Raw genomic sequence first — 24,012 nt, 5'->3', positions numbered from 1 at the left:
GCTTCAACAGAAAAAGTAAACTCAAATATCCCTTAATGTTATTTCTAGCTTTTAGGTCTAGGAAACTCAGAGCAACGCCGAATGTGCATTTTGAGTCTTACAGTACTAGGAGCCATTGAAACATTTAGCAGCATTTAGAACAGTAATATTTCATAATTGGGTTAGTGATTTTTTTTTCTGCATAGAAGCTTGGATTTTTCATTCAAAATAGAGATTTAGCTATGGAAAAGCATACTGGTGGTTTGTTCTAATGAGTCTAACAGATTTGGAAAAGGTTATATAATGTGTTGCATTAAGTAAGATGTCTTCTAGTGATGAGGGAATGAACATTTAAAAGCACTTTAATTTGTCATCTTACTTGCGAAAAATAACCAACAACACAGAAATTACACTGTGTCCATAAATCCAGCAATGTGCTAGTGGTAAATATTACATAATTGTAGATGTGGGATTTAGAGACATAAACAGAAAGGCAGTCTAGCATTTGGTCATGAAAAAGTTCATTTTTGGTAAAGCATGCTGTTCAAAACAACCAGCAAATTTAAGTCCCAATTAGATATTCAAGAATAGGAGGCATATTCCTCCTGATTAGAGCTCTATTGAAAATACTGTATTCAGGCACAAAACAGAGTGACAAATAGAAGGGATCCTGATTAAAACAACAGAGATGGTTTTTGGGCTGGAAGATTTGTACTGTGAAAGAAAGAATAAATAGCCCAGTTTTCTTTAAACAAACAGAGATGATAACATTCTGATATATGTCAAGGGGATAGGGTAATTTTTTTGTTTGTTTTAAAAAGGCTAATAATAAATTACGACATTGGGATTGAGTCAGAGATTGTGGAAGCCTCTGAAGGTCCACATACAAAGCTGCTCTGGAAAAAAATACTCTAGCAAGAGGGATATGTAGCACAGGAAGGGAAGGGGAATGATTGCCACTTAATCAGCTTTCATTCTTTTTCTCAATAGTTCATTATTTATCAAAAACATTTTTAGAGCTTGATTTCTTTGGGCAATTTCTCTATTGTCTGGACAGGAAAATCTTCTACTGAAAAATACCTTTTCATGAGCTCAGCCATCACCTGTAAAGTGAATGGTAAAACAGTTCTTAGGCACAGTTTAGTGGTCAATGCTGGTGGAAGGTTGGATTTTATGATCCTAGAGGTCTTTTCCAACATTAACGATTCTATGGTCCATGCCTTTGTGGAGAAAGGACTGAATGAGGTAGTGAGCTCTGTTTTTATCATATATGTAAGAGAAAGTTCTTTACTTCAGGTTATAGAAGTCAGGGAAGAAAAGCTCTGCCCTGGAGGATGGTTGTTTCTTACAGATGTTTTGTACTTCCATGTTGAGTTTGAATAATTCAGGTAAAACTGGGCAGATCAGCAATGCATAATCCTATTAGTTTGACAGAATAATCTGTGTGATAGATTCTAATACTGTTAGGCCATCTGGGGTGACTCCATCATATCCTCGTATGCTAGGACTGTGAGTGCTTGGTTTTGTTCCCAGTGATTCTCTTTCTGTATGATGTGATGGGCAAGTTTGGCACTGGAATATCAGAGACAGTGATTTCAGGTAAAGATAATCAGTGGAGAGACCAGTGGAAACATTGCATTATCAAAAAAAACATGGCAATGTTGTATCACTGGACACAGAGTGTGCTCATAATACATTTCCACTGGGAGTTGATTGATTAAAGAGAGGCCAAACTGCAATTGTGAACTTTGCATTACTGGCAGAAACTGGTGCTTGAACAGTGTTTTTCTCCCTTCAGAAGGCAAGGTCATGACTTAATCTGAAGCCATGCAGTAATTGTGTCATGTGTGTCATACTGTTTTTATGAAATTAATCAAGTTTCTGCAACTTCTCAGATTACACAGTAAATAACTGGGAAGAACTACCCTTGTATCCTTTCCATTCCACTGTCTCCATTGAATCTGACACTTCAGCAAACTCAGTGATTAATAACAGAACGTAACTAGCTTGGTATAGAGGTGAACTATGGAATCTGATAACATAAGCTGTGCTTTTTACTTCAGAGCTGATAGAACATGCTGCTCTTCACATTTACAGGCTCCTGGTAATGGAGATTAATGATAATCTAATTAACCCCACTTCAACAGGGAGCACTTGCAATGCTGGGAGTCACGATGAGTTGGTACATTCTGTGCTTATTTTGTGGTGGTAGTCTGCTGCTTTTAAGACAATTTGTAAGATAATAGCTTAAGAAAACATGTTTTGCATTAGTAAAGTACTGGTTAGGTCATGTGCAGAAGTATAACTTTACTATGAAACTTTAATTATTTTTTTTTAAAATTTTCATATGCACATGGAAATGCCTGTGAACCAGTTATTTGAGACTGTATATGTATGTGTAAGTTACCTGGCTTGGAGTGAATTATGCTGTTTTTACGCATAGACAGACTGTAATTTGTACTCTAGAGGGTGCTACTGTTCTAATTGGTGAATAAACTCTTGCCCACTTGTAAACTGGCACTGTAATTATTTTTGACCGTACAAAGCTCTTACTGAAGTGAGCAGAAATTGTATCCCACTGTTCCAGCATGACTAGAAACCAGTGCTTAGGCTAATCTAAATCTTGTACATGCTGTACAGAAATCATACCACCAATGCTTCAGTAAATTGGCAAGAAGGGCAAATTGCAGTATTTAAGTGTGTGAGGTGCTGTGCAAATAGAGACTTACATGAGCAGGGGTTTGTGGGACTAGAACCCATATTTTTACAGGATGTGTGTTCTTTAATAAAGGCTCTTGCTGGTAAATTCTGCACTGTGGTGTTTAAGAATGCAAATTGAATAAGCGTAAGTCTGTTGGCATGGTAGGAAATAATTTTCCTGTTGATTTTGTTGCCAACTGACTGTAGTACCAGTGTTAATGCTTTGTTCACTTATCATTGGTTTCATGGGATAGTAAGGTATTGTGGAGATGTATATAGCTGCTCAGTGATTTGAGGGAAACGTTTCAGTTTTTATTTAAAATATATTTTAAGCATTTTCGTTACTTGCTGCTTCATTGTCCTTGCCAAAACTAAATAGCATGAGGTCATATTTGGCTGTATCTATGACAACTCTATTTCATAGTTGTTTAACTTCAAATGTGAAAGATTTTTGTCCAGAAAATTAATTGTGAAGCAAGAAATTCAAAATACGTGAAATATTTTTTGCATAGATTCTAACTACAAGAAGTTCGTGCTAATGACTGAAATAAGGAGCAGCGAGTGCCAATAAGGCTCTCAGGTGCTTTGACTAGAAGTCCCAGTGTTGGAAGCATTACTTCCTTTCTGCTGAGGTGCTATGGAGTCGATGTACAAATATTCATGCTTAGGGATGAGATGAATAAGGTGTAACTGGAATTTCAGACTACATTTCAATTACAGTTCTGTAAGTTAATAACACTGTATTATTCTATTCCCCATTTTCCCTCAGGAAAATAAGGTAATTATTTAAGTACTGTCTTTATGATAGGATTGCAAATAGGAAAATAATCAAATAAGGCATCACTGTATTTCCTGAGCATGGTAAAAAAAAAAAAAAAAAACAAAACAAAAGTTCTATTTCACAGCATACTCCTAATATGAGTACCTCAGAGTTTGTTCTGGAATTACAGAATGAATAAAGCTGAAAAAGCCCTTTAAGATCATCAAGCTATCATCACCATGCCCACTAAACCATGCCCTCAGTGCCACATCTCCACATGTCTTCAACTCCAGGGCTTCCCTTGGCAGCTCATTCCAATGCCTCACAACCCTCTGTGAAGAAGTTTTTCCTGGTATTCAACTGAACCTCCCCTGGTGTGACTTAATGCCATTACCTCTCTTCCTACCACTGTTATATGGGAGAAGAGACAGACTCACACCTCACCGCCAACTCCTTTCAGGTAACTGTAGAGCATTATAAGGTCTCCCCTGAACCTCCTCCTCTTCAGAATGAACAATCCCAGTTCCTCAGACACTTCTCATAAGACTTGTGCTCCATTTTGCCAGCTTTGTTGCTTTGTTTCCTGGGACATGCTCCAGCACCTCAGTGTCTTTCTCTTTTCATTGTAAGCTCTTATTTAATGAGATCCAGATGAAGTCTTGCTGTTTGTGGATCAGCATTTGGAGAATATTATTACAGATTTTTATATAGTTAATTTTGGCCAATGCTAATTTGAAATTAAATTTCTTTGAATGTTAGTGTCATGCTTGTTTTCAAGCCCGAGATGATATAACTTCAGTACTTACTATGCTGTTTATTCTCAAAACTGAAGTCATTTGTTGAAATATGAATTGTGCCAGAGCATGTTAGTTTAAAGGTTGCATCATCTCTAAATGATGCTGAAGTAGAAAAAGTAAATTTAAAGGGGTAGCATTTCACCTTAATTAATGTTTGGAGCACATTCTAATAAATGCAATGAATCTAATGCTAAAGAACAGAGGAGCCTCTCTTTGGATCTTAGTGGCTTCTTAGTTCTATTTCCTGTCATGAAGAGGTAATCAGCTGCTGACATTTGTTAAGGTCTGAGCTCTGGTTGACTTATTGTCTCTATATATGGTCAAATTACCATTCATCACCGAAGAAAGTGTATTACTTTAAGATTGTTTTTCATTGTTAAAGGGGCAGCTGCACTACAAATTCACTGAGTTATGTGGCCAACATAATTCTTCTTTAATTTGTTCTATATGATGTCCAATAATGTATTTATTGTATGCATTGCTGCACTGTAAAACATTTTCAGTCATATTCAACAATAGTATTGCTCTTAAACTAATAATCAGGACTGGAGTTTTAAATATTCTTTACAAAGCAGTGAATCTTTTTTTTAAAGAGACCTTTAAGCAGTCTGTCCTTACGAATTGGTCACTTTTCTCCTGAAACAGGTTTGGTGTTAACTTTGAACGTGGTACCTTCCTTTCTGCCCTGTAGCTTTTTTAGTCTTGAGTAATGTGGATTTTCTTCTTTTTCTGTGCCTACTAGATTAACGTGGTTGAACTGATACTCCACAACAAATAGCATTACAAAACTTAATTTTGTCTATGCATCTTCAGTTTTCAAGTAATTTTTTTAAATCCCTGTATGAAATTTCAGAACAAATTTGGAAATAAAAATAAGTTATAAGTAATAATTCTGTAAGCTTGTGATGTAAGTATATTGTGATGTACTTGTAAGTATATTTATCTTCTTTATTGGCAAAATTATTTGGTAACATTATGCTCAATGTGCAACTCATGCAGTAAAAGAATGGATTTCAAACTTGGTATCTTGTCTGCATTTAATAAAGAAGCCAGTATGAATCAGTAATACAAATGCTTTCTTCATTATTTTCTTACTAATTGCATATTCGTATAGAACTCATTGCTGAACAATGGTTTAATATCACATTCCAGCATAAACAATTTACTTATTGCCATCAGTTATTTAAAAAAAAAAATAAAAAAATTGAGGAGATCTTTAAGAAATATATTGCCAAAGGCACTGTTTGCCATTGATCATTAAGATACTTGGTTCTTCCTGTGGTGGGCCTCACTGGGAAAAGAATTTTCCAGTAGCTGTAATGAGTTTTGTTACATTGTTCTTCCACTGATAAGATAAATTTAGTTTAACAGATAGCATTTTTAGCATTTTGTCCAATGTTGAAAATGAATAACATTCTGTTGAAACTTGCAGTGTTCTATGTTTTATTTTTGTTCTAAGTGTGGCAGATTTTTACTTGCTATTAATAAAGCTGGGAAAGGTACCTTAAGCTTTGGCCTGAATGAAGAAGATAAAGGGATACAGTCTTTTTTTCCCCAACAAGTTGTTTTGTTTGTTAGTTTGCTTATTTTCTTCTTATTTACTCCTAAGAAGTTAATTGCTAGATTAGACATACAACTTGCAAAAGTCTAGAAAACTATCTGCTTCTTAGGCCTTAGTGATTGGACTATTGTGTTTTATCACAATAACTGCAGTTTATAACAGCTTATAATTTCTCTTTCTAACTAATTACAATGACACTTTAATGTTGAAAATCATGTTGGGTGATCTTAGGGGAGAATCACAACAGTATGAGATGGGATATTAAAGACAAAAGAGTGTAAAAGAATTTTTGTATGAAGGAAATAGGGGGATCTTTATGTATTACTGATTACAGGTATATATTCTCCCTTTTTTTCCTGCAGGGCCAAGGCTTTTCGTGGAAAAAAGGTCCATGGAGAATATGACATTAAGGTTGAACAGGTAATTAAATGACTCAACCATCCATGCATTTTTTTTTTTTTTTTTTTTTTTTTGCACAGATATACAGCTAGATATACAAACATATGTAGACACACGTGTAAAGGCTGCTCCAAAAGTAATGCCTCCTATTTTATTATGTTGGCCCACAACATTAGAGGTGGATGTTTGGTGATATGCTAGTAGAGGCTGAAACTTTCCATTAATATTCCATTACATTTTGTTGCTATGTGGCAGATGGCAGAAGAGAGGCAGTCTAACAAAATAACGTATGACATGGAAGTGTGTGGGGAGAAAAAGGATTTGATAGAATTTCTCTGTGTGAAAAAAGTAGCCCCCACTGACATTCATCAACGCTTGCTGAAAGTTTATGGAGACCAATAAAGCAGATGTGAGCACAGTGAGACTGTGGGTGTTATGTTTCAGCAGTGGCAATAGCAACAGTGAGCTACCTCCTCTGGTGCAGCTTGTTGTGAGCGTGGTATGCAGGCTTTTGCTCATCACTGTCAAAAAATGTAGAGCTAACGGTGATGACTATGTTGAAAAACATTGTTCTATAGCTTAGAATTGGCTTTATCAGACAGTGTTATCATGTTATTTGTATTTATTGTAGTTTCTGTGAAAAAAATTAGGAGGCATTACTTCTGGAGCAACCTACAAGTTTATAGATGTGTACGTGTAGTCCTTTGTACTTTAACAAAACTCTCAAGTCAGCTTACCTAAATTCACTTTAATACTACAGCATCTTGCTTGGCTCTGTTCTTTACACCACTAAATACCTGTCTCATGTTCTGGCTTGGAACAGTTTCACGGGGATCTTCAACAGTATTGGTGGAGAGGGGAAAAAGAAAATGCTATTTTGTCTCCAGATACTATTCTCACATGACAGACTGTGCAGCTGATATCATGTGCATTCTTTACTATTAACAAAAGCTCTGGGTGACTAGAGTTTCCTTCGTATGGTCTCTCTTAGGACCAGATCTACCTTAAATCAGTATGAATTTGAAGGTTTCTGAACCCTCTTAATTACTCTGTAATACATCAGCATCTTAAATTGTGTACAAATATCACTAACTTTAGTTAGTTTCTTATTACCAAAGAGCATTATTTTATTTTTGTACTACTTTACAGCATCCAACCTATAATCTACGATATTTTCTGTTGTATGCTAAGCTTTTAAAGTACAAAACCCTATACTGTGAATCTTCTTAATCATAGAATATTATTAATGAATGGAAGAGATTATTTGTCAATCTCAGATTTAAAAAAAAAAAAAGATTTAATACAAATATGCCAGTCTCCCACCTTTTGCAATATTTTTTACAGCAATCTTAAATGTTCCCCCTTGCGTTTAGAACATCATTATAATGATTCAAGGAAGTATGTAAGTATATGGAATTTAATGAAGAGACATCCGTGCCTGAAGTCAAGAGCATACTTAAGCCACGGAGTTGGAATGGTGGCTAGAGTAGTCAATACCTGCCTTAACTGACCGCTAAATTCTTGTAGTCTTACCCAGATTTCACTTATAAACCTTCAACTATACAGTTTTTCAAGAGCAGACTAATGAGAATTCTGACAGTCTCAATTCTTTATTAGTGTCTGGGATAGCACAGACACTTTTGTTTATCCTCCAGAAGACACTTGGCTGCATTTCAATAATTCTGCTGTGTAATGTTATTGTAAAGTGCTTTGAGAGTCTAAGCTGATGAAAGACTGGGTAAATGAAAAACATCCTGTCTGTTTATTTCAAATAACTGTAGATTTAGAGTATGGATTTGGTTCCTTTCAAATGCTGCATTTTCAGTGTGAGAACATAGAGAAAATTATTCACTTGTGAGTTCTGCAAGTCAGCTGTTTAGTAGCACCATATGTTTTTGAAAATAGAGTAAAAGCACAAAAAAGAAAGTAGTGAAGTATATGAAGAGAATGGGAGAAAAATTAAAACACGCTGTCATAAGAAATTCTTTGTCAGATTTCTCTTCATACTGGTTTTATGCTATTTGCTTCAAAACATTAGGTACATTTTTGTTCTGCCTGTGTCAATCTCTAGTGTACACCATACCAAGCAAATATATAATCTCTACTGTGTCCCAGTCCTTTATACAGCTTTTTTCTTTATATTATATTTTATCCAAGTGTGTTGTGCCATTACCCATACTGTGACCCACCCTGTTGGTTTAATATTCTTTCAGTGCTTGTTGTGTTCCAAATATGTATTGTTAGCAGTTCAGATACATAAAGAAAGGGCTTTGGGGAAATAAAGGTAAAATAAATCAAATTGGCTAACGTGAATCCTCTTTTCATAGGCAGAATTCTCAGAAATCAACTTGATAGCCCATGCTGATGGCAATTATGCAGTAGATATCCAAGTATTTCGGAATGGCACTAAAGTTGTCAGGTAAGAAAAACAAGAAAACAACAGAAAGCAATAGGTGGCATAATTTATGTGTATAAGATGTGCTATTTTTATGTGTGGTGGAGATATTGACAAATACAGCACACCTCGATCACTGACCATGACAAGAATCTGAACAGTGGAGTAGGTCCTGAGACAGGAAGTAAATCTCTCAACATTTTAAATCACATGGAAAATGGAGCAGGTCCTCTTTGAGCTGTCTGAAACTGGCTTTTACCTGACTTCAGCTGCTGAGGTTTTTCTCGCAGATGCCACCCATGCAGCTCCTCACTACCAAAATTTTGCCATGTAAGCTCAATATAAAAGGAATTAAGTCTGGTATAAATACATGTATGGGAATCAGAGTTATAATTCGAGTCCTGTATTTCTGATTTATGCAGTCTTGGTGGTTTAGTATGTGTCAGACTGTTATAGATGAGAAATAATTGTTTATAGCATTGAGCGTTTTCACTGAATCATAGAATAGCTCAGGTGAGAAGGGATCTTAAAGATCATCTAGCTCTGTTGTGCTGTTGGGCAGGGTTGCCAAGCACTAGACCAGGCTGCCCAGGGCAAGATGGGACTTCACAGGGGCTGAGCAGGCTATTACCTCCCTCACCCTTCTGGCTGCAACTCCTTATCAGGGCTGCTCTCAACGAATTCTTTCTCCAGGCTACAAATATCTGGGATTGCCCCAACCAAAGTGCAACACCTTGCCCTTGGCCCTGTTGAACCTCTTTAGGTTTACATAGGTCCACTTTTCAGGTTTGTCCCAGGCCAGTCTGGATGGTATCCCTTCCTTCCACTCTGTTAACTGCACCAAACTTGCTAAGGGTACGCTCAATCCCACTGTCTGTTATTGATTAAAAATAAAAAAAGTTGAAGAGCACCGGTCCCAAGACAAACTCTTCAAAGACACCACTCATGAACAGCCTCCATGAACACCTGGGCACAGATTCATTTCCCACAACGTTCTGGCTGCTGGCAGAGGCATTTGTCTGCTTTGTTTATCAGTTCCTGAGCAACAACAGACATAAAAGTATCCCAAGAACATACTCACAGTTTATATAAGTGATTTATTTATCTTCCAGTGGCAAAAAAAAAAAAAGCACCTGAAAAGCCACGATAACTTGTCTCTCTTCTTAATAGAGCTGCAATATTTTCTAGCTGCTGATATTCTCAAAAATAATTTGATCATTGATTAATCCCAATATATCTCTTCCTTGCTAGGTCATTCAGACCTGATTTTGTCCTCGTTCGGCAACATTCATTCAGTATGGCAGAAAATGAAGATTTCCGAAACTTGATCATTGGCCTGCAGTATGCAGGCATCCCCAGTGTCAACTCCTTGGAATCAATCTATAACTTCTGTGACAAACCATGGGTGGTAAGTGATGTACTGAAAAGTTCTCTTGGTGCAAACTTTGGAACTTACTTCTGTTTGCTTATTTAGTTCTTGCTCACAAATGCTGAGTGACCAACCGTAAAGTCACAGAGCAGTGAAACATTTGTGAGAGGAATAAAAATCAAAGTAGGGTATTTAAACCTTTTTTTTCTTTTCCAAAAAGACAGTGTAGGCAGTGTGGAGATGGAGAAAAATATTTGTGGTATAAATACTGAAATAAGTGAGGAAACTAATGGAAAGCCTATCCACTACTAACATCCTCAAGTGAGGAGAGTATTTATTCACAATTTGTGTGGGAAAAACGAGCTGAGAATATTTTTCATATTTGTGGTTTTGAACATAATTTAAAGACTTTTAGCCAGTGTTTTCCTCATGCCTGCAAAATTTTTGGGGCTATGCTTCAGTGAGGAAACCTGAAGCTATTAGTTTCATCATTTGAAAGCTCTTTTCATAATCTTGGGTGCACTGGGTAGGAGTTGACCTTTTTACAGTTACACCTGGAGTAATGAGGCACATTGGAGACTCACTGAAACACTTTCAGTGTAGAAGCTAATTCTGCTTCTCATTGCACACTTTGTTGTGATAGAGGTAGACTTGGATGATATTTTTGTTCATAATTAGCATGAACAAGTTAAAATACGATGCTGTAAAAGATGATTATGGATGGTACTGTCATTTCCTTTCATAGATATGTTCAGTTGCCAAGACCTAATGAAGCTTTAAAGGTTAGTACTTGTTATAAGTAGCCAGCAAGACCTGCTTTTTTCCTCTTGATGCTTAAGAAAGAAAATAACTTAGTACAGGTATTTTTCACACTAGAGGAAAGCTTTATTGTAATACCTCGTGGCCTCAAAAATATTTATTTTACATTTACTTTGAAGACCACCACAGAATACTGTCAGAATATTGAAACATATCTTGCAGTTAATTTTATCATACTTCTGTGTTGCAATAAACTACAGCAGAGAATAAAGAATTGATAGTCTTTACAGCTTTCCAGAATACGTATTGTACATTCCTGAATGAGGCATGTTTAAATGCAATAATGTTTAAATGTTTAAATGCAGTAAAAAGAAACCAATATTCTTATGGTGGCATTAGTGTCATGGCTCTTCCTACACCAAAGCAAGATGTTTCTTCTATCTGGTATCATTTCACAGGTGTGAAATGAGCTGATTATCCTTTCTGATAATAGCTGAGGGTAACTGAGTGTTGTAGAAATACTTGCTCTAATAACTGCCATATCTGCTTATGTTTGATTTATTTATTTTCATATATTCTCTTTTGGACTTAACTTTCAGTACTATTTCCAAGCCCAGATATGAATGCCACTAATTTTTTTTTTTTCTTTCAGTTAAGCTTACTTTATTTGAATATAGAGAATGATGTTAGTTTCACTGACAATTTTCTACTTGCTATTTCTATCTCTGACAGCCAGAACACATTTTATTTGAACTGCCTAAATTTTACACAATCTCAGTACATTTCACATCTCTTGGATACTCCCTCTCAAAATACCTATCCTGAAGAAAAATATCTATCCTAAACTATTGGGTCACTTGTTTCAAGCCAATATCTTTCACTTTAAAATTTTCTGCCGTGTTTCCTTGAATTGAAGTTGTTTTTGTTACGATGTGTGACAGAAGGATTGCCTTAGTTCTGCTTTACTATCTGTGGCCATCAGCTGAGACTGCAGATGTGCCAAGTGGTTCCTCTTATAAGTTTATAGCTGGACCATACCTTAATTTATCCTACTTTAAAAGAATGCAGAGTTTTAACCTGAGGAAAAAATAGTTTATCAAAATATGAGGAGTCTTGTTTGTGCTTTTAACTTGAAATGTTGTGATTTCTGTTCTCTGTTGTAATGGGAGATGCAGAGACAACCACGTTCATCCATGTTTCTTTGTGAAATCTTTGTCAAGTTTAGGGATGGTGGCCACTACAAGATGTCATGTAAGCCTGTTACAGGTCATGTGTGGATTTAGTATTCAAAGGGTAAAAATCCATCGGTCCTTTGATGCAGCCAATCTCATAAATATTCAAGTAATGCAGCAGAATGCAAGACCTGTTTATTTTACTGCTATCTTCTAGCTTGTTAGATTAACCCAAACTCAAACATGCTACTTTGCCTATGTAAAATCCTGACAGCAAAATATATTCTAAAGAAAAATAACTAAGAAGAAAAATAGGTTTCACTTCATACATATTTTTTTTTAATAATGTGAATCTTAGCATCAGGAAAGAGCATATTCAGCAACCATGAGTGTCCGTGTCAACTTTGCAGTAGTGCAAGTAAGCAAAAATGTGCATAGACTGATGGCAGATTAGACTCATTTCTTCACAGCCATCATGGTTGCCTTTCTCAACAGTTCTCGCTAGCATGGAAGATCTGATGTTTTTTATGAATACTTCTATAAAAATTGCAGATTCAAAAGCATGAAAATTACAAAGTAAAAGTATAGATAAATTCAAACTATCGTCCTTATTAATAGATAAGAAATAGATCTCTTCTATAATGGAAAATTTGATTTGTAGAAGTGAATTAAAATTCTGTAACAGCAGAAAAACACAAAGTTACACAAAGACTCGCTGCGTTGGATCCTAGAGGTTGAAAAATTACTGAATTAGCTGTGGACATCAATAATTTGAATTTACGTAAGTGTAAAATCAGGAGAGCCATATAGAATTTGTAGAAGGGGAATTCAGAGGGCCATGGAATAGAACAAGAGCTAGAATCCTAAATACAAGATCTTTTGTTTCCTAAGTAACTCCGCAGTAACAGGTCTTTGCTTTTATTAGAACATAGAACACAGCATTTTTTCAACTCTGAAGGCAGACTGACATTAGAAACTACTGCACATTCCTGTAATCTTCTGATAGGATGCTTTACACTGCATCTGCAGATGCAGGTTTCTGTGTCACTGCCAATAGGCAGTCAGCAAGTTTGTATTTAAACTTTTATATTTGTATGTTATTGAAAGATGGGAGTGTGGTGGGAAAGTTGTCAGAACACAGTCAAAACATTTCTAAAATCAAGTCTTAAATCCTGTTTTCTAGTGTTGGGACATACATAGTTCCTTCAAATGCAAGTCAAAAGTTCAAAGCACCGTATTGCCCTTTGAAAATTTAAGATGCTAGCAACTGTGGCAAAGAAAATATTGAATTGAATGTGTGTGCGGTGAGGTGTTTGCATACTGAAATATGTTAATGACTTGGGTTATTACAGAACTTCTCTTATTTCACTTCTGTGATAATACTTACCACCTACCTCATGAAAAATGCATGATCCTCGCTTTAGAGATGGCTTCTACTTCAATGCTAGTGAGAACATCAGAACTCAGGTTGAAAGCATGAGTTTTACAAATAGAGACTGTTTGTTGTTATTACTAAGTGCATCCCGAGCTATGGAAGAACTGTTTTAAGGTTAACTTCTCACAATAATTGGAATATTTCCTTGCACTGTCATGTTGCAAAGTCATAGGTTCTATTGAGATAAATTGGCCTAGTTAATTTATAGTTACCTTGGGTTCAGTTGATAACAGAAGCATATATTTTTCTTTGCTGGTTTTATAATCTATTTTATGACAGTACTCAAATCAAGCTGTGTTCAGCACCTGTTATCTCACTGACGAAACACCAAGATTTATAGACTAGTTATTTTATTGTCTATTTTACTTCAGAAAAATTCATTCCAGAAATAAGCGAGACCTTACTTCACTGAGGCTTATGAGACTGTAATCTTTCTGGTAGTATGTCAGTATGTGGTAGATGTCAGTAAGCAAAATATGTAATCTCAGAGGACAGAAATAATTAAAAAAAGTGAAAATAATGCCAATGCCTGAAGTGATCTCATGCTTATGATTAGGGCTATACTTGAAAAAAGAATAAAATCCATTGTATTGTGTTGCTATTTTAAAGAAAATATATAATACTGTTCTGCCAGTGTATTTCTGCATTCTTCCTATTATGATCAATGTGAAATTTGATTGTTTAAATGTTTGCATCAAGTGAACTCTGCTCTTGATTTTTACATTTAATTGTAAATATTGATTTTAGAAGCACAGTCTTGGAGTACTACAGACCACTAACAGTGATCCATGCTAACTGTTCATCTGTACTGTGTATAGCAAATATCCAGTAAGTGGAATTATAAAGTGAGATAGAATTAACAGGTGAGGTTACTTAACATACAAACTCTGGCTTCCTTGCTGGGAGCTGTAAAGTTCAATGTCCATAGCTGCTATAAATAGACTATTTTATTTTGATTAAACTTTGGCTGTGACATAGCAGTTTCTTTCATTACAGAAACTGAATTGCTGTTTCTTAGGTTCAGATACTGATAATGTTTTAACAGAGCACAGATGACAATTCCTGCAGTTGTATGTAAGAAATATATATTTTTGAAGAGGAAGAAAATCCTTGCGTAATCAACCAGATTCCATGATGGCTGTTCTCCCTCTGTTACTGAAGAGGAAAAACATAGCAGCTCTGTGACTGTCTGTAAATCTGTCTTCTCGTTAGCGGGACTTTGGGAGGCTGGCTCGTTTAGGAGGATTCAAGGGCCTACTTAGACATTAACTACACAGTCATTCTGGTGAAGGAGATGGCAGAACCTACAGAAAACATGTGAGCATTACGACTTAGCTGCTGCCAAGCTGGTGGGAGCACTTGAAGCACTGACTTGTTGTAATCACAGAAGGGATGTAGGAGCCCACTGTAGCGTGTCAAGCTGCTGCATAGACATAACAACCTGTGAAGGGTGTCTGTTGCTGCACGGATGGGAAGGCTGGATACTGAGCAGGCTCAGCCTCTAGTGAAGAAAACTGTTGGCGTAGTGACAAAGTGCTACATTATTCTCCTGTTCAGCAGTGTGGGAAATAGAGGGAGAAAAATAGGAATTCTTTCCTGGTCAACAGCTGGAAGAGTGGAATTAAGATCCAGAAAACAGACTTATCTATATTTTAAAGACACCTGAAAGATTCTATTCTTTTTTTTTTTAATGTAGAGTGCCAGATGTAAGCTCATATCCAAAAAAATCACTGTGACTTGATTTCATTGTAGGAATTTATTGCTATTAAAGATTTGAAATGCCGGAGAAGTGTGATAATACACTCTGTTATGCCAAAAGTCATTTCCTTGCTCATCTGTGTTCATTCTGAGACTGATTACAATTTTTCCTTTTATTGGACTTCATTGTATTATAAACATCAGTTACTCTTTGTGCCTTTTCCTACAATTCATGAGTCAACACTCAAGTGAGTTTTGAGCAAATTTGAAATTTTTTCCATCTTGCTCCTTTTGCCAAACTTACGTAACTCCATGACTTCATGTGTTCATTTTGCTTTGTGTTGTTTTTGCAGATTTTCTCCTTACTTATCTTCATCTTTCTCTTACTGAACACTTTGTTTCTCTGTTCTCATCTTCCTATTCTGGAAGGTTGTTTTTGACTGTCCTTTGTTGCTTTCTGATAGTATCAGAATATTTTCTCCTTTCTTTTTCTCCTTCATTTGTTGCTATAAAAGTTGCACTTTTGTGCTTTCTCACTTTTCAAGATATACTTTGATAGTCTGAGCTGCAGACTGGGGCACTGACAAGAAGGTTACAGGCACTCTGCAGGGAAAAGCATATAAAAGAAATGAGCTCTGTTCATTCCAGCTTCCTGTTGACAGAAATTATTGAAGCTATGCCAGTAGGCAGACACAGGCACATAGATAAGTTTCAATATTGTGTCATAGTATTTTCTGGAGAATGAATAACATAAAATAAATGTCCATAAGAAAAGTCTTTTTGAAAATCTATTTACTGTAAACTTAATTTTATGAGTCAACCTTCAGTGCTATTTTGTCCTAATGAGATAAAATCTAAATGTCTTACCAAATAAATTGTGTTTTCAACCATGCTAGCAAGGTTGATCTACCTGATAGAAAATACTGGGGACAGTGAGCAGCCGAAATATGGGAGTATGTGGATCCCACCCACTCATGCTGTTTAGTATCCTTTTTCTACTCTTATGCTTTAGGAAGCCAAGGTGGCAAAAGCAGTTCCTTCATTTCAGGAGTGGAGACCAAGGGCTGCACCTCTCTTCCTCTAGATTTGCTTTCCTGGTTACTGGATGTCATTGCGTGTCTGACAATGTCTGAACAGGTTGATATCACAATGTGTGGCAGTCCCCTCAACAAATTCAATTTGCCTCTTTGAAAGCAATTACACAAAGGGAGAATATTTTTTAAATACTGGTTTCATGGTTCTTATTCAACTGAAGGGTTTTCTGTAGGACAGCCAGAGAACAAACAGTCCACATGTGCTATTCTTCTAGTTCTGATCTGGGCAGAACTTTAAGCATAAAATCTGTAGTTTTCTTCTCTGTCAGCCAGTGAAGATCTGGGTGTCTTTGCTCAGTCTGCCAGCTAAAGCTAAAACGCGTTGATGGATTTGTAGTGCAGGAGCTGAAAGTAAATTCACGAAACTGTGTCAGCAGGAAGGTAAAAACATTTTAAGCTTTTTGGTTAAAAGTAACTTACTAGTGAGTTTGAATGCATTTAGCATTTTGAGTTTGAATGCATTTTGCATGGAGCAAAGAACATTATAATTATTGATTTTTTTTTTTTTTTTTTTTTTTTTTTTTTTAAATACGTTACAAAGGAATCTACATCAAACAGTCATTTCCTGTTTACACCTATTCATAGAGAAGAACAGGGCAAAGTGACAACAACTTTGCGCAAAAATTCAAGAATGCAGTGAAAAAAATCTGAAGCTACTTTTGCATTAAATAAGCAAATCCTTTTTTGCTTTTTATTGCAGGAATGCAGTTGCTAAAGTTTACTTTCCTAAAATATGAAAGCTCGCATGAGATTACTTGAGAACAGCAGAGAACTTTAAATAATGATTAGTTTTTAGCGGTGAATTACTTTTCTTTTTCATGGAGCATGCAACTTTTACAGGACGGTATTCATAAATCTGAACTGTAAAGTACTTATATGTAAATTGATTATATGTTTTCCAAGTACTTTACAGTTCAGATTTATGAATACCGTCCTGTAAAATATTTTAACTGGAGAATCTCATACTGGAGGAGGGGAGCAACAAAAAGAAAACACAATAAAATCTCTTTATTGTAGTGAGACTGAAAATCTTCTGAAAAGTGCTTAAGCACACACCCAAGTCTTATTAAAGTAAACAGGTGCACAAATGTTTCCTTGAAGAGGACGCTGAACTCAGTGTTCCCATAACAGTGGAATCAACTGCACATTCATATGGCTGCCAACTGCACCCAAGAAAGAGTTTTTATTTCAATGACTCAGTTCAAAAAATTGTTTCTTTTTCTATCTTTTCATTCTAAAATAAGAAGTTCCAAGTCATCTTGATCTTGGCTGCATGGTATGACTAGTTCTTCTCTGACAATCCCCACTTGATCTGTTTATCTGTTTCCATGCTTTATGCTTGTAACTATTTTTTTTTTTTTTTTTTTTTAATTTTCATATTTTCCTTAATTCTCACTTTCCTCAGTGTCTGGACGTTCTGTCACTGCCTCTGCCATTAGTCAAGGTGTTTTGCATTGCCAGATGCCTTGCTACTCAAATTTGCAAGTCAGGATGAAATGTTTTTCTACCTCTGACTGTGATACTCTTAGCTTTTTTTAGCTTTTTTTTTTTTTAAACATCCTTCTCTAACTCTTGGAGGAAAGAAAAAATTTACTCTCATGAGAGCAGTTTATATCTGCACCTTTTTCAAAGGCATGAGGTTTTTATTTAGAGGTGATTTTTGTATTATCCTTTTGAAGTTCTTAGTGATTTGTATACCTTGTCAGATGTAACTGATGGGAAAGTATTCCAGCAGTTATTTGCAGTTGTGATTGCAATTGAAGTGAGAGGAGATATATTTATACTGCAGGAAAGCTAGAGAAATCAAATAAACGCCTGTGGAAATTCTGATAACTTGAAGCAGAAATGCTCAGATCTTTCTGGGAAGGATAAACAACAATCCACACAGGCTCAACACCTTCATCTCAGTAGGTGCAGATAGACATTCCAGTGGGTAAGGAGGGAGTTGAAGATGAAGGAGCTGAGGAGATTGCAGCTGCTGTCAAGGGTGAAGTGGAGGAAAGAACAAGATGTTAGTCCCCGAGTAATGGGCTGAGCAGCAGGACTTGAATTAAAACTTGTGTGGAAGGGCAGCTCAACTTGGTGATCAGCATCAATGTTCTCGTGTGAGGCTGGACCCGAAAAAGATTGGGAAGCAATTCAGTTTGTGTTATAAAATTACTGCTTTAATTATGATGAAAGTTCCCTGTAACTTATCTTTCCATTCGCAGTCCAACTGTGTTATTTGGCTTTGCATAGTAATAAAGGAAAACTACTGCAGGAACATCAAGATCTTCTGTCAGCTCCCTGTATTCTGTATTCTGTTAATGTGCCCAATTCTTCCTGTTATCTGTATTCTGTTAATGTGCCCAAACTAATTTGTAGGCAGTGTTTCACTGTTAAGTTACCACGTCAAACTCTGAATTGACTTTGAAAGTTTGAATACTTTCATTAAGTTGTCTGTCATATTCTACTGACAGAAAGTTCTGAAGTTACAGTCTGCTGTCTGTTCTCTGTGATTTTCATTGTAGGTATCAACTCATCAAATGTGTAAATGCCTTCTGGAAAAGTACTTACATACTTGATACAGTGTAGCTGAATCACAGCAAAGAGCCAGTATTACGACAAAAAAAGGAGTAACACAGATATTGCTCAGGTAGTAGGAGAAGTAAAAAAAAAACCAGTACCAGCAAATGCAGGAATTGTAAAAATAAGGGATGATGAAAAATCTTGGTTAAATTCACTCCCACACAGTATGTATGTCAAATGTACCCTTCCACACAATCACTTGATTTCTTTTCCCACTGAAGGGCCTACAAGTATTTGTCGCTCAGTCTGCTGGCTTCCATAGGTCTGCTATCTTTGCACTAATGATGCTGAGTGTTTGTGCTTTTGAATGTTTCTTACTCTTACAAGGCAGCCATATTTTTCCTTGAAGGTCCAGACTTACAAGCCGCAGCCTAAAAATGGTTTTCCTTCATCAGAGCACTTTTCAGGGTGGGATCTGAAAAGGGTTAAAAGAAGTCAATGCGTTGCAACATTTGATTAACACAGTCCAATCTTCCAACTGTTGTTCATCGTCTGCTTTTAAGAAATATATGTTCAAAGAAAGCTCTCAGAAATAATGAGTACTGAAATTATGTTAGAAACTTTAAAAATTTTACTTCAGCAGCTTCAACCACAAACACTGATATGCATTTCATTTCTATTTGTGAAAGGGCAAATTTTCATGTGGGTATGCAAGAATAAAATGCTCACATCTCAGCAGTCAAAGATAAGGTAAATCTCAAAGCAATGTTTTTTTGGCAACATAATGATCAACTTTTTTAAAAAACTTGTTTCTCTACTGCTGGGGAATGTCAGCTCACCTGGTTTAGAGTCCAGGCAGTCGTGAGACCATTTGTTACCATGCAGTATTAATGGGCAGTTGGACTTATTCCACTGTCAGTTGAAGCCAGCCTTAAATTCTAAAGAGCATAGGTAGTGAACACACACAAAAAGGAAAATCTCTGACAAAACTGGTCTTGTAGTATGTAGGCGAGAGACACTACCCTAGAAGGGAACAATTTTACAGGCAAATGTGAAGTAGTTTGTTGCATCAAAATTTTATTCAACATACCATGAAACTCTCCACTAGAATGGACAATGGTGCAACATATCATTCTATCGGAAAAGGGAGACTACAAACTTGCTGTAATTAAAGGTGACACAAAGCACCATCATAGCTAATTAGTTTTTCAAAGGGAAAGTTTGCATTTTGTTCAGGAAAAAACATATGACTGTTTCAGGGATGAGATGATTGTAATTAAACGCGTTTGAACTCATGTAAAGCAATAAGCAAATCATTATTCAGATCTTTGAGATTAACCAAGTGACTTTTTTCAGCCATTCACTGATAGAGTGCACTAAATGCAGTCAAATTTATGGGATTCTATTCTTAGTGTAACGAAATCCCATAAAGCTTTCCTATCAAGTCAAAAAGTCACAATCTTTTTGATTTATTATTTCTTCTTATCTGTCATGCTTTATTGGAGAGGAGAAAAAGTGATTTTATCCTGTTCTTTTTGAGAGGCACCATCTCCAAAGACTCCTGCTGAAATGTTAAGTTCTTTGAAGTTATTTTGTTTAATAACCATTGAAAACTTACAGGACTTTTGATATGCCTACAAAATGCTTTATATACATACCATGTAGCTCTGCCAGTGTTCTCTGTTCATCCCATACCAGAGAACGTTCACCATGGGATTAGGTATTGATTCAGTAGCTTATAGTCTAGAAATAGTTTGCTCTTGCCCAGGTAAGAATGTAATAAACCTTACTGTGATTTGAAGGCATAATTTAAGGTCAGACTAGTTAGTGCAGTAAATTGAAACACTTTCAAAACTTTATAGACAGAGCAATAATTAGGTCATTTTAGCACAGATTGTTTTTTTTCCCGTCTTACTTGGGTAAGGCCTACAAACAAGTCTAATCAGAATTGTTACTGCAGTTCCCAGCAGGTACTAGACTAGTACCCAGTCTAGGTAGAAAAGCAGAAGAGGTGCCACGTGCTATCCATGTTCAATGTATTTGCAAGCTCTGTGCATCTTCTCAAATATCCAGGTAGAGCAGGATTTTCAGAAGTGGTAATTTGATTCAATCTGTGTAGCTGATGTTTTTTTTAAAATTTTTGGTTTAACTGCTCAAAAGGAAAATATAGAAAATGTAGTCTAGATCACATTTAATTGCTATTCTGTTTTAATGAACTTCTTGTTAATTTTGTTTTTCATGAGTTGTCCAGAATTCAAGGAAAGTACGGAAAACAATCAGTAGTTTATGGATGTACAATTAAAATGCCAGAACTGTTATGTGAATTTGGGTTGAGTTTATCAGATCGCTTTTTTAGGGATAAAGTTCAACAAGAAATTCCTAAAAGAGTAGACGTGAGTGAAGCAGAGATCCAGTAGGGAATAGGAATAAATCAGCCCCCAGTTCTGTGGGGTGTCTGACTTCGTTCATATTCTCTGCCTCAGGAAATTTAAACCTAGTTTTCCTGTGTGCTATTCCATAGCTTAACTACTAGATTATATGTACTTCAGAGTGATACATGTGTATTACGTGTGGTTAGTACTATTTTAACTAAGTAAACATTTGTCAGCATTGATATGAAATGCAGTTTTCTTATGTTTTGAATGAATGTCATTATCTCCACGAAGAGTGTCATTTTTCTCACCATCTTTCAGTAAAAATGGGGAAAAAAATCAGGAAAGAATTACAGGAAATCCTACAAATAATTTTTTTAAAAGAACTTTACATAAAGATAGATTTATTACTAAATGACTTATTTTAACATAATGGTTTGGCTAAAATCATGTATTTAATAGACAGTATTTCATCATGAAATTTTAAATTTGGATCTTGGATAAGGACAGGAATAAATAGTAAGTTGCCAGGAATTCTATTCACAAACCACCTTATTTTGGTAGCTGTGATAATATTTCCTTTCCTTGAGGTCTTTTTTCTACAGCACATATCCAACTAGGATTTTTTAGGTTTCTGGTGAAAACTATTCATCGTTAAGGTATTTTCCACTGGTCTTCAAAATTTAAATATGTGTTTTACCAAACCTAAGTAAACACCACTAAATTAAACAAATTTTTTATGCCAGCTGGATATGCAATGCAAAGCTTTCATCATTTTTTTTCCCCTTTAAATGGTTTTTACTATCCCTTCACCCTCAATTGCATTAACAGAGCATTTTGATCATACCGCATCACAGACAGACTTGTATTGTTCTTTGCTTTTTTCCTGTTTGTAACCAGCAAATCCCACTATTGAAACTGTTGTGCTAATTTGTTTATGTCTCATGTTGGCATAATGACAACTAAACACATCATGGGCATGTACAAGCCAGAGCTTTGGAGTCTTGAAACAATAGTGGTCTTCTGACTGCCAAAGTCATCTTGCTCCCTAGAAACCTCATTTGCTAAGCTGTAATTTCAAGAGATTTGGGTTTTTGGACTGTTAGAGCAGAAGAGCTGATCTGCTCACTAAACAGAACAGCCCTTAAATGTGTTTCTATTTAATAAAAGATTGCATTTTTGTGTTTAAATATTTCTTGGCTTTTTGTGTTTTTACTACTGTCTACGTTATAGATAGAGTGGATATGCATTGTTGAAAGGGCCCAGAGAGAAAAAGTTAATAGAAGAGCCAATAACGCGTAACTGTTTAAATTATCAGCATCACTGTTGATTGAAGACAGTGGAAGAATGGCTATGTGGCTAAGGTACATGGCTAGAGCCTAGGAAATAAAAATGCTCTTGTTTCCTCTTCATCTGACTTGTATATGACACAGTTAGTTATTGCTTTTCTCTGCTTTCCAATTTTGCAAAATTGCCTTTCAGTGTCATTGAAGTGCCAGAAGGTAAATTAATGTGAAATATATTTTATCTTTGGATTGAAGATGGTAGGAAATGCAGTATCATGACTTCATCACAAAGTCAGCTTAAAATATGCAGAATATGAGGTGTCTGAAATCAGTATTCCAATTTATTTCATTTCATGTAGGTGTGAGGGTTAACTCTTAGAGGTACTGTTCTTTTTTTCTCTATATAAGATGTCATAGCTTGGGTGGATTAAAAAGATGTGTAGAAGTGAGAGAAATTAGATGTTATTTGTGTATTTTATGCTGAGTTTATGAAACATAGAAGACTAAAAGCAAGGCGATGGTATAAGAACCCTTCAGCAGAATGTGGTTGGTCTCCTGAGATTCTGTTTTGCCTTGCTTTACAGTTTGCCCAGCTGGTGTCTGTCTACAAAACTCTGGGTCCAGAGAAGTTCCCGTTAATTGAGCAAACGTTCTATCCAAACCACAAGGAAATGGTATGTACAGGTACCAGTACTGCTTTAGTTAACTGTCTGTTAAACAGTGACTGTAAACACACATGATCCATTTCTCATTTACTATCTATTTTAAAAGCTATTTTGGTAGCTGTCAGAGGGATGATATGTGGTGATCACTTGAAAGCATTGTGGTGGCTAAATGAAGATGTTAGAACTAACAAGCTAACATTTTTTCAACTAATCAGCCTCAGACTTCAAGAGATTAAATGGCTGTAAAAACACAGAACTATTAAAGTACAGGGGTTACTTTTATGTTTTGCTTCAAACTAATTCTTTAACATATGTTTGAAGAGTTCATTATTTATCTGGATGATCTGCCTACAACTGTAGAACTTTGAACATACCTAAAATTAGGGTGTTTGTGACTTACATGTTCATGTACCTGAGCTGACATTGTTTGATTTCCAGCCCTTTACACATAGAAAGGTGTTCATTAAAGTGACACTTGTGATCTTCACTTAACATTTTCCTAAAATAAAATTACCCTACAAATTTTCGATCTTTAGATGGAAGTAGTTTCCTATGTCCTCCAAGTTGTTTTTGAAGATAGATTGGAAGAGGGTGCATCAGTGTGACTGTTCTCTTGAAACTGGTCTGGCAGGATGTAAGCACAGTTTCCAACTTGCTGGTGAACGTGCAACTGTGATTATTTTTGTGCCTGCATATGCAGAATGCACATAACCTAAAGAAAACACATCTTACATTGGACACATATGTATTCTTTTCATGGTTTTCTAAACAGAAATTCTTTCCTGAGTGTATTCCTGATAAATGCATTAGTTAGCTGTTTATTTAAGGTCCTCAAGCTGTGATTGCTTCGTCCATTTTGATTAGGACTCTATCATCACAGATGGCACTTCAGAACTTACCCAGTTCTCCTCTCTAGTCCCTTTGGACTATTGACTCACAGATGTTACTCTTTTATTGTATAAGACACTGAGGAAAAGAACCATTGCTACACATATGTACTTAGGAAATCTGCTACACAGGAGTTTTGTGGAGTCAAGGGAGAATGGTTACTGATATGGAGCAG

General features: G+C 35.9%; 1 protein-coding gene across 11 annotated transcripts in view; it reads left to right on the top strand.

The window, feature by feature from the left end:
- The window catches only part of SYN2 (synapsin II), a 144,475-nt gene that overhangs the window by 38,497 nt on the left and 81,966 nt on the right, over positions 1-24,012 (top strand). For all 11 annotated transcript variants that reach the window (XR_006169712.1, XR_006169711.1, XR_006169713.1 and 8 more), the window contains exons 2-5: positions 6,160-6,217; positions 8,524-8,615; positions 9,843-9,999; positions 22,869-22,958. Coding sequence is in view for 4 of the 11 variants with exons in the window: in XM_042823597.1 (XP_042679531.1) it covers positions 6,160-6,217; positions 8,524-8,615; positions 9,843-9,999; positions 22,869-22,958 (397 nt within the window). In the remaining 7 variants the exon portion in view is untranslated. The remainder of the gene's footprint in view (positions 1-6,159; positions 6,218-8,523; positions 8,616-9,842; positions 10,000-22,868; positions 22,959-24,012) is intronic.

The sequence above is a fragment of the Centrocercus urophasianus genome, unplaced genomic scaffold (genome assembly GCF_019232065.1).
Source record: "Centrocercus urophasianus isolate 14NV4802_14NV808 unplaced genomic scaffold, USGS_Curo_1.0 seq_22, whole genome shotgun sequence".
NCBI lineage: Eukaryota > Metazoa > Chordata > Aves > Galliformes > Phasianidae > Centrocercus > Centrocercus urophasianus.
The sequence above is the reverse complement of the archived record's forward strand: the minus strand, read 5'-3'. Positions and strand labels throughout refer to the sequence as shown.